At 44.0% G+C, this 11,946-nt stretch overlaps 1 protein-coding gene across 3 annotated transcripts in view; it reads left to right on the top strand.

The window, feature by feature from the left end:
* The first annotated feature begins 8,029 nt into the window (after positions 1 to 8,029).
* The window catches only part of MTUS2 (microtubule associated scaffold protein 2), a 366,940-nt gene continuing 363,023 nt past the window's right edge, over positions 8,030 to 11,946 (top strand). For all 3 annotated transcript variants that reach the window (XM_054719703.1, XM_054719702.1, XM_008158182.3), the window contains exon 1: positions 8,030 to 10,255. In XM_054719703.1, coding sequence (XP_054575678.1) covers positions 8,030 to 10,255 — 2,226 coding nt within the window. The remainder of the gene's footprint in view (positions 10,256 to 11,946) is intronic.

The following is an 11,946-nucleotide window of genomic DNA, read 5'->3' as shown; positions in this document are numbered from 1 at the left end:
TTTAGGAAAGTTTTCAAAATCAGAAGGTGGAGCTCCCTATTGGATGGGGAGGACAACTTTATAGGGCAGGCTGCTTTAAGCAGAAGAGTCAAGGGGATGAAGTCTGGAAACATGTGGGTCCATTGTTCATCAGACTTTGAATGTCAAGCAGAGACACCTGTCACAGAGCCAGGCTAAGCCACGATCATGTTAGTGAAGGGCACAAAGATGGTACACCAGCTGAGTTCCTCTTTCTTTGAGAATACCTTTCACACTGGACTGGACAGAACAAGCATGGTAATAGGAAATTGAAGCACAAGATGGATGAAGAGATTGTATCTGAGCATGTGGATGCTATCAGTCTGCTTTATGATTCATAAATGTTTATGCATTCCACTGAAGAGCTCTAGATAAGAAACAAACTAAATAAGCAAACTAAAGGAAGCTTGAATGATTTTCCTGTTAAACCATTCCCAGAGATTGTGAGCTGGGGAGAGCTAAAGTCATGTGTGATTGTTAAAGGTGGTCAAAGGCAATTTTGTTTGTTAGTAAGGAGAGAGTGCAGTACTCAAACTACATGCCAGTGAGCCTGATGTGGAGCCCATATTGGATTTTAATTAGCATTTGTGATTGGTGAGTTATGAGTAATGAGAAAAATAAACAGAGATCCCTAGAATGGTGAGTAGTAGGTAGAACAAGTTATGGTAGATCAGCCTCATTTTCTTTTCTTTCTTTACTTTCATTTTTACTCTTTTCCTTTGGGTGAGAGATGATGTTATAATTATTTTGGGAATATGTCTGACAAAGTTACTTTTTGTTTGTCAATGTTTTATTTTTTAAAAGTTTATTCCTATCCTTCCACACCCGCCCCTTTGGCAACCATCAGTTTGTTCTCTATATCGAAGGGTCTGTTTCTGTTTTGCTTGTTTATTATTTATTTATTTTTAGAGATAAATTTTGACAAGATCATATGGTATTTGTCTTTCTCTGTCTGACTTAATTCACTTGGCATAATACCCTCTAGGTTCATCCATGTTGTTGCAAATGGCAAGATTTCATTCTTTTTTATTGTTGAATAATATTTCATTGTTATCTATCTATCTATCTATCTATCTATCTAATAAAAATTAATAGAAGATGTAGAATGTTATATATAATATATGTATCATCCATTCATCTATTGATGGATATCTAGGTTGCTTCCATATCTTGGCTATTACTCAAAGTTTCTTATCATGTTCTTGTGGACAAGATGGGCCATGTGCAGTGGCTGCAGCGCCTGGTGGGAGGAGGCGTGCCTGTGTGAACTTGTCCAAAGAATGCTGATAAGCAGAAGAGGAGCATCATGGAGTTACTTGTCCCTGCCACCAGATGCTGCCACTTTTTCCTCCACCCCTTTCTCCTGACATTGGTACTATGAAATGAATGATAAAATGGAGGTGCACTTACCTCTTTGAAGATGGTTTGAAAACAGAATGGACTGCATATATTTTGGATGAAAAATTAAGGGTTGGCCCAAATTTTTTTGAATAGGATAGAACAATGGGCCTAGACCAGCAAGATGATGTTCCAGGGATATATTTTTATGATCCTACCCATGGGTGCTGAAAGCCAGTTATGAATTTCTAGGATTGAATCAGTGTAGTTTAGGAATAACTCATATAGTACTTGGTGTTTTATTGTATAACTGGAGGCCCAGTGCATGAAATTCGTGCACAGAGGGGGGGGGTGTCCCTCAGCCCAGCCTGTACATTCTCCAATCTGGGACCCCTCGAGGGATGTCCGACTGCCCGTTTAGGCCCGATAGTAGGATCGGGCCTAAACGGGCAGTCAGACATCCCTCTCACAATCCAGGACTGCTGGCTCCCAACTACTCGCCTGCCTGCCTTCCTGATTGCCCCTAACCTCTTCTGCCTGCCAGCCTGATCACCCCCTAACCACTCCACTGCCAGTCTGATTGATGCCTAACTGCTCCCCTGCCAGCCTGTTTGCCCCCAACTTTTCTCCTCTGCCGGCCCGGTCACCCTTAACTTCCCTCCCCTGCAGGGTTGATTGCCTCCAACTGCCCTCCCTTGCAGGCCGTGTGCCTCCCAACTGCCCTCTCCTGCTGGCCATCTTGTGGTGGCCATCTTGTGTCCACATGGGGGCAGGATCTTTGACCACATGGGGGCAGCCATATTGTGTGTTGGAGTGATGGTCAATCTGCATATCACTCTTTTATTAGATAGGATAGAGGCCTGGTGCATGGGTGGGGGCCAGCTGCTTTGCCCTGAAGGGTGTCCCGGATCAGGGTGGGGGTTCCCTTGGGGCGTGGGGTGGCCTGAGTAAGGGGCCTGTGGTGGTTTGCAGGCTGGCCACGCCCACTGGCGACCCAAGCAGAGGCCCTGGTATCTGGAATTTATTTACCTTCTACAATTGAAACTTTGTAGCCTGGAGAGGAGCCAAGCCTCCTGCATGCTCCACAGCCAGCAGTCATTTCTGTTGGGGTTAATTCACCTTCTATAATTGAAACTTTGTAGCCTTAAGCGGAGGCCTGGGCCCGATCAGGGTGTGCAGAAAGCTTTGCTTTCTCTATTGCTGCGGCCAACCCTGGCCTGGTCTCTCCAGCTCCGTGGCTGCCGCCATTCTGTTTGATTTTGTTTACCTTCTATAATTGAAACTTTGTAGCTTGAGTGAAGGCTTAGGCCTGGCAAGGGCATGCGGAAAGCTTGGCTTCCTCTGTTGCCTGGGAAACCTTGCTCTCTGTGGCTGTAGCCATCTTGGTTGGGTTTATTTGCATACTTGCCCTGATTGGCTGGTGGGCGTGGCTTGGGTGGTGGGCGTGGCTTGGGCATAGCAAAGATGTGGTCAATTTGCATATTACCCTTTTATTAGGTGGGATATGGAATTAATAGGGCAATTTATATGCCCATGAAGAGGTCACTCTGTTAGATTGTGTGGTATACCTAAGAGAATGGAAATCTTGTTTCCACATAACCTTGGATGATGCACCCAAGACTGGAGTACTTAGTGCTGAGCACCCTACTTAAAAGGAATCAGGAACCCTAGTGTGGGTGCTTAGTTGGGATAATCTGAGTTCTTTAACAAGATTTTGGGGAGGAAGGGAGCATAACAGCTTTTGAGGAAGGATTGCATTGTTCTGTTCTAGGGAGGCAATACCAGCTGCTGGCTGGTTTGATGGAGGCCCTGCCCAGAGGTGGGGGAAGGGGGCTGCCTAGGAGCTGGTGGATTTCCTGACACTGGGGCTTTCACCCTACCAGTAGGGGGAACTCTTTGGAAGACTATTAAGCATCAGATAGTCCATGAGCCTAGAAAATCTTTAAATTTCTTCTGGACTTAGGACTTAACAAATAGATTTTTTTTCGAGATTAATTACCATTTACCTCTAAGGCCATTGTTCATAACTTTCTATAGTCACAGATGTGAGGCACATGAAAGTTACTCTCCTCACCCTGGGAAAATGCACCTCAGTGGGGAGTGAGCACAGTTGGTTGACATATTTGCATTTTTTGTTTACTCACACACTCCTGTATTATGAGTGTGAATTTTTATGATCATGTTTAATTTGGGGAAACTTTTTATCTAGTTGAGTAACCGGGATTGAAATCCAGGTCCAGAAAAAAACTGCTGTTCATGTTGACTCTGACTGTCTTCTGTTGGAACCATGGAATTCAGGGGTGCCCAGGCAAGGGGGAGATATCAGGGAACACACCTCTGTATGTGATTTTGCCTCTGTCATTGGAGAAGGTTTGTAATTTGATTGTCCTGTCTCCTGTGAGCTTTCTCTCCCTCTTTGGGTTCTGGTTTTGCTTTTCTGTTTTTATTCTTATGATTCTTATGATGGTGACTTTTCCTTTTATTCTTCCTTTGTGCTCTGTACAATTTCACCAACAGGCAGCTTTTCTTTTTGTAGCTTCCCCTTTTTGCATGGATTTTACTTTCCTGTCTCTGTCTTACTCTTAGCTGTGTGATCTTAGGAATATAACCCTCTCTCTGCTTTCATTTCCTTACCTGGAGGGAACAAAAAGTGCAAGGATATGTTAAGACCTATGTCTGGAGGTCATTACAAACATTATTTGCTTAAATTAAAATGAAAGTTTAAGTAAATATGATTTAAAAATTAAACTGTACAAATATGTATTAGTGCTGAGAATGGTTCTTGGCTCTAGAAGATTCCAGCTTTCCATGCCCTCAGCGATGAGCATCATTTATGATTTACTGACAACTCTTTCTAGCAAGACCCTGATCTTATACCTATTTGTCACCATATGGCATCTGGTTGTGGATTGTGGTGTATGCAGTTTTGCTCATCAAAAGTTCATTTATTTGTTTCTCCCAGCCTCGACAGTCCAAACCAAACAGGGCTCTTAGTTTCATGCTTCTGATTCTTCCCCCAGAGAGTTAGAGATGCCCTTTTTTTGTGGATGGCCCGTGTCTGTGAAGTTACTTGCTCTCCCTAGCTTTCTGGGACACCTGTTTTCCGACCCAGGGAGCACAGTACTGTATTCTTTTAAACTGTTGTCTTATTGATTTGCTTTTTGTATTTGTGCCTGAGGGACACGTGTAGCTTCAAGAAGAACATTCTTAAAATTGAATAAGGGAAGTATCTGAATACAGGAAGGGGATTCCTTGAGAATCTCCTGTGTCAAGAAACCAAGGGAGTAAGGAGGATGAGGGCCATGAGTGCACATGGGGAGAGCAGAAGAGTAGGACAGCAGAGAAACAAAAGAGCACACGTGTGCAGGTGTTTATATGTGGGTAGGGTTATGTGCACACAGGAATGGCCTACATCAGTATGTTAATATGTCCTGGGGAGAGTGGAAGAAGGGTCAAATAAAAAGAAATTGAACTTCAATTTAATTTTTTCATTTTGTGTGAGTTTTCTCTCCTTTTTTGATTTCTGACAAGAAACTTATGTGGAAAGTAGATACTTATGTATAGATACAAAAGAAAAGAAAAGAAAAGATAACAAAAGAAAAGAAAAGAAAAGAAAATGAAAAGAAAAGAAAAGAATAAAAGAAAAGAAAAGAGAGCTTCATCAGCTGAGCACTTAGGGAAGCCCATGGTAGGTTGTCAAGTGAAAAATTAAGTAGGGAGGTAGCTGCAAGTTATTGGTGATTTTTCCATCCTTTATGTTTCTTGTTCATTGTATATTTTTGTTTTATAACATATACTAGAGGCCTGGTGCACAAAATTTGTGCAGGGGGGGTGTCCCTCAGCTAGGCCTGCACCCTCTCCATTCCGGGACCCCTTGGGGGATGTCCGACTGCTGGCCTGGTCACCCTCTAACTGCCCCCATGCCAGCCTGGTCGCCCCCTAACTGCCCCCCTGCCAGCCTGGTCACCCCCTAACTGCCCCCCTGCTGGCCTGGTTGCCCGCTAACTGCTCCCCTGCCGGCCTGATCGCCCCCTAACCGCCTCTGCCTTGGCCCCCTCCACTGTGGCTTTGTCTGGAAGGAAGTTGGATGTCCGGAAGATGTCCAGTCGACCCGGTCTAATTAGTATATTACCCTTTTATTAGTATAGATATGTTATAAAATAAGTATACATATATTTGTATATAGATATATAGTACATGTACATATTCTTTTAAATATATAAAACTGCATATTAAACAATGATGAAGGGAAGACAAGTGGGTTGCCATGTAACCTATTTTAGTAGAAACATCACAAGAGCCTCCCAGGTGTTGTGTGTACATGTGTATGTGTGTGTGCATGTGTGTGTGCATGTCTGTGCATGCTCATGAGCTCACATATGTTTGTATGAATGAGGAGGAAGGTATGGAAGACTGTTCACTTTGAACCCCCATTTGGGGAATTAGGGACGAGGCAGAACCTTGTTACTTTTAACTCTCCCACCCAGGGCCAAATAAAATGCATTGATAGTGTAGTAAACAATGTTTACTGCCCTAACCGGTTTGGCTCAGTGGATAGAGCATCGGCCTGCAGACTAAAGGGTCCAAGGTTTGATTCCAGTCAAGGGCATGTACCTTGGTTGCGGGCACATCCCCAGTAGGGATTGTGCAGGAGGTAGCTGATCGATGTTTCTCTCTCATCGATGTTTCTAACTCTCTATCCCTTGCCCTTCCTCTCTGTAAAAAATCAATAAAATATATTAAAAAAACACAACAATGTTTACTGATGATCTGTGAGTTCACTTTGATAGAAATTTAAATACTATTTTGGATTTTAAGCTCTCTGAGGACAGAAATAACATTGATCTTTATAACTCATTCAATCATTTGTTCATTCATATTAAGTGCCTGATATATATGCTGAGTGCAAACATATTTTCTTCAGTGTCTTATACAGATGAAGTTTTTTTAAAAAGTAAAAATAAAATATATTTTGAAAGTTCATCGTAGAAGTACCTAATCTATTCTTGTGGATCAGGAAGGTTTCCTGGAGGACGTCGTATTTATACTGCAAACTGAAAATACAAATGAGTTACTTGGGTGAGGTTGGGAAAGATTCCACATCCCATTTATATGGAAGAGTATGTGCAAAGGCCCTGAAGCAAGGAGGAAGGAACATGGTAATGTGAAGAATGAGAACAGTGTGGCTGTCGCCTAGAGAATAAGAGGGTGATTAGTGTGGAGGAGGCCAGAAAGGGGTGTAAGGATTGGATCATGCAGAACTTGCAGGTTGGAATAGAATCCTCTAACTTTTTATTTCAAAAATGTTCAAACCTATACAAAAGTTGTGGGTATAGTAGAGTGGATCACCTAGATTTTCAAATTACCATTTTGCTATAGTTGCACATGCTCTCTCTATCTTTTACACACACATGTGCACACATATTTTTCTCTTTGCTGAACCATTTGAGAGTAAGTTACAGACAGCATGTCATATTAAGAAGTATTTCGTGTTTAAAAACATGTATATTCCAAAACCAAAGATTATCTCTGATATGATCACAATACTGTTATACAACCAAGAAAGCTAATACTGATCAAACACCTTTACCTAATATACAGTCCATGTTTAAATTTCTAATTGTCCCAATACTTTGCTAACTTTAAAAAAAAAAAACACCCAAGATCTAGTCAAGGATCATGCCAATATCTATTGGCATTTTGGGCCAAGGTTAGGCCAGTTATTTTGTAAAATGTCCATCAATTTAAATTTGATTATTTCCTCTTAATGACATTCAGGTTGAACATTTATAGCAAGAATACTACTGGGTGATATGAAGCACTGAGAACTACCTAACCTCAGGAACACTGATAGTTTCCATTATTGATGATGATAAATTTGATCATTTGATTAGGGAGGGTCCACCATTTGTCTCAATTGTAAAGATAAATTTTTCTTTTGTAAGAAATAAAGTAATCTGGAGGATGGTACCTTGAGATTCCGTAAATATTCTGTTCCCCAACCATCTGTCACCCAGGAGCACTGCTGTGTCCCTCGTTCAAGATAATGATGACTCTGGTGGTTGAAAAATGATGATTTCCTAACTGCATAGTTTCCCTGTATTAGTTTGTAGTCTTCTGTGAAGAAGAGCCTTCTTTTCTCCTCCACCCTTTTAATTCACTATCAGTATGGACTTGTGGATTTTTAAAATCTGAATTTAAGATTTAATAGGTGTTTACCATCCATTTCTAACATTAATTATTCTGAAGTTTCAATTTCTCCCTACTTGGCCAGCAGTAGCCCTTCTCTGAAAGGTTTTGTTAGAAATCTATGGGATGAATGAATGAAATAATACAATGAAAGTGATGAATAAATCTGTGCTCACCATGCCTTTTTCTCTTGAGAATCTCTGTGTCAATTTAACATGGCTTTATTTTTATTTCTCTCTAGGTCACATGGATTAATTGGCTCTTGTTCAGCAGGCCCCTAAGAAATAAGTCATCCAGCCACATATCAAGACAAGGTTCGGTTTTAAAATTGCTCTGAAAATGATTAAAAGCAGTGTCTCAACATAACATTATTAGGGGGCGATGAGCAGCTTCAGAATTTCCTTTTAATCCCACAGCAGCTTGGAGGAAGCCCCTCTCCATCCAGGAGGGCTGCATGGCGAGCAGCCCCCACTGAAGGTGGAAGATGAGTGTCCCACTGGCTCCCAAGAAATCATATTACACTCAATTGCAGGACAACAGACAGGGGGTGAAAAATAATAATGAGAGTCTCCTAAGTCCGGGTGATACAAATGCCAATCAGATCATGGTGGAGGGCGGTCCCTCTCATGATGAGTCTCAGACATGTGACCTGACAGATGAAATTGGAAATGCAAATTCACATGAGCCAGAAAACAGAACCCGTTTCCATAACGAATTTCACTCACTTCAGGGCTTTGGGAAGGGATTGCAGGCTGGCCCCAGCAGCCTGAAGGATTTAAAATTGTCCTCGACTGTTCGTAGGGAAATAAACGAAGAGCACACAATGCAGAGAGGCACAACTCTCCTGCAGACCCCGTGGAGCGGAAAGGAACCAAGTCTGGCAGGTTGGAGGTCTGTTACGGGCGAGGCCAGTCCAGATGTTTTGACTCCAAGGGGCACTGAAATTCCTCGGCATGCTCCCAAGGATAAATTGGCAAAGACACTGGACAACGAAGAACTGAGAAGGCATGCTTTGGATAGGGCGAGCAGCTCTGCCCTTGCAGGGGACCAGTTCACGAAGGAGTGTGCTGGGAGCCTCACTCAGCCACCTCCACAGCCTGCCCCACTGGAACCCCCTGAAGCCCTGGATTGTGTGCCAAAGGGAGGTGAGGGGCAACAGAAGACAGTGACATCCCACTCCCCAGGGACAGCTTGTCCTCCAGCTTATATCACCTCAGAGGGAAAGGGTATGTGTCCTCCTAAACCATCTACCTCAGAAACCAAGGAGACCACCTGCTTAGAGACCCAGATGGAAGGAGCACATGTACCAGAAGTTAGCAACGAGAGCACACCACGTTCTGCCCATTCAGAGTGTGCTCTGACTTCAGCATCCAAGGAAGTCCTGAGTAAGCCAGAAGCACAATTAGGTCAGGAAAAGGGAGAGCCCAAGCCAGAGCTGAAATTTGTCCAACCCTGGGCCCTGCAGGAATTCATGTCAGCCCAGGCCGAATGTCTGGGATGTCCCAAGGAAGACAGCATGTTACTCCAAGAGAGAAAGTTGCCTGGCGGGGAAGCACAGCAAGAAGCCCCCACCAGGGTGGTCAGCAGCCTGCCCCAGAGCAGTGTCCACCCGCTTGGAGGGCCAAGAGGCAGGAGTGTGCAGGACCAGAGCACCGTCCACCTGGGTGAGCAAGGTTCTCTTCAGACCTTCCCCAGACCTGGCCCTGCTTCCTTGCGAGCTGCTGATAATCCGCTCCCTGGCAAAATGTCACCAATTGCAGCTGGGAAGCTGCATGAAAGTTCATCCAGCAGCTTGTCACCAGGTGATGGTCTTGTAGCTTTTATTCCTCGTGCCCCAGCTGACAGCAGACCCCCAGCTGCCAGTGAGGAGGAAAGGGTGCTGAGCAGTGGGAGCAGGGCCAGTGCTATGGATTTTACTTCAGATCCTTCTGTTGGAGACAGCAAAACTGGGGTCCCTGAGCCCCTTGACCCTAGGAGCAGCAGCTCAGAAGCCAGGGAAAGCAAAGAGGTCACTACATCTATTGCTGAAAATAGGAACCTTCCAGAAAATGCAGTTAAAACTGAAAGTTCCACAGCAAGAACTGATTCTCCTCTCAGTGTCCCAACCCCTCTCCACCCAGAGGCAACTGTCAGTGTGACCCACCAGCCAGCCCTGCCCAGTGCCAGTCTTCAGGACTTGAGGATGTTGAGTGTGGACGCAGGGCCCCCCTCGGCTGCCCCACCTCCTACTGACAGCTTGCAGTTGTTGAACACCTCCCCCAAAGTGCCTGACAAGAACACCTGCCCCAGTGGGATCCCCAAGCCTATCTCCACACATTCTGAGGGTACGCCTTCCTCACAGGAGGGACTGGAGAGCCACCAGGTTGAAAGAACAGAAGAAAGGACAGAACCCAAGCCCATCATTTTGCCCAAGCCTAAGCACGTGAGGCCCAAGATCATCACCTACATCAGGAGGAGTCCGCAGGCCCTCGGCCAGGTGGACACTTCGCTGGTCCCCGTGGGCCTTCCTTATGCTCCGCCCACATGTAACACGGCTCTTCCCAAAGAGGAGAAGGTGGCAGGCAGAGACCTGAAGCCCGCTGCCAGCCTCTATGAGAAATTCAAGCCAGACTTGCAGAAGCCGAGGGTCTTCAGTCCTGGGTTGATGGTATCTGGGATCAAACCCCCAGGACACCATTTCAGTCAGATTAGTGAAAAGATTTTGCAGGAGGTAAGAGACTATCATTGTGATATGATTTATAAGTTGAACACCTAAACTTTGTCACATATTTTGAATTGTGAAAACAGAATATTCTCCCTTTGGAAATTCTCCCTTAAATACACTTGTACAGAAAGAATGCTTTTAATAGAAGAGATTGTAGACAAAGGGACATTTTTGACTGGAGAAGGTTGATGATCATAATGAGATAGATCTACCATCTGAGGATACTCATTTAAATTCCACGCAATAGAATACACATGAAGTTAGATGAGCAAGCATTTAAATTGTCTTCCATGTTTAAATAGGTGAGCATAATTCATCTATAAGCCAGGTCAATGGAAAAAGAAGTCAGAGATAAATACATTGTTCAAATTGGTCAGACTTCATCCTCTGAGGGGGATATCTCATATTCACACAAGTGAAGAACAGAGTGAGTAGAAAATAGGCATGGGCTTTTTGTTTTAAGTCAAAATAATAATTACCTAACATTTAGTTGAGCACCTGCTATGCCATGTAATATATTTAATCTTTGTCAATCTTCAACAGTCCTTACTGTAACTCTCTGGAGATTGGGATTGCTGTTTTTATCATTGTATAGATCCATGGTCGGCAAACTGTGGCTCGTGAGCCACATGCGGCTCTTTGGCCCCTTGAGTGTGGCTCTTTCACAAAATACCACGGCCTGGGTGAGTCTATTTTGAAGAAGTGGCATTAGAAGAAGTTTAAGTTTAAAAAATTTGGCTCTCGAAAGAAATTTCAATTGTTGTACTATTGATATTTGGCTCTGTTGACTAATGAGTTTGCCGACCACTGGTATAGATGCAGAAACAGATGTGGAGAGGTATGAGTAACTCACTGAAGGCCACAGAACAAGGGCAGCACTGAGGTGCTCTCCTAGGCCCTCACCCTTTCCTCAGGGTGCTGCCCCTTTAAGTAACTGGGTGCTAGGTGAGTCGTCCTCCCAGAGCTCATGAAGAAAATTGGCCTCCTGAAGCAATGTCCTGGCAGGCAGAGGGATCAATTAAAAGGAAAGCTGGCTCAGATCATTCCTCTCCCTAACACCCTTCAGGTCTGCCCAGGCCACTCAGACCACAGGCTGGAGTCTGTAGGGTGGTTCATTACCTCCTGACTGCCTCTCCTTCCTCCAGGCTTTCTCTCTCCCTCTGCTGCCTCAGGCCTTTTACACTGACCTCAACTTAGAATGTTCTTCCCAGATACCTGAATGACTATCTCCTTCACTTTCTTTAGGTCTCTTCAAATGTCATCTCATTGGGAAGGCTGCCTTTCCTCATACCCCTTTCTCTAGGTTCTTTCTTATTAGAACTTATCTCTCCTATATACCTTTTTTGCTTTTGCTGCATTAACTAGAATGTGAAGTCCATGAGAGAAGAGACTTTTTCTGACTTTTGTTCCCCACAGTGACCCCAGAGTTCAGTGCTTGGCATAAATGCATGCTCATAATTGTTGAGTGATAACTAAATTATGAATTCACATATGCTGGATACAAACAGAAGTTAACCAAAGCTCCCTAGAGATAGAATTTTTTGCTGTGCAGTGATCCCTGTTGTGTTCTGTCAATAAAGATGAAAGATACGAGTGTGAAGTTGTTTATAGATTCCCTTGTTTTAAAAACTAGAGGCCCAGTGCATGAAATTCGTGCATGGGTAGGGTCCCTAGGCCTGGTCAGCAATCAGGGCTGA

The sequence above is a fragment of the Eptesicus fuscus genome, chromosome 7 (genome assembly GCF_027574615.1).
Source record: "Eptesicus fuscus isolate TK198812 chromosome 7, DD_ASM_mEF_20220401, whole genome shotgun sequence".
Taxonomy (NCBI): Eukaryota; Metazoa; Chordata; class Mammalia; order Chiroptera; family Vespertilionidae; genus Eptesicus; species Eptesicus fuscus.
This window is presented reverse-complemented; position numbering and strand designations above follow the sequence as displayed.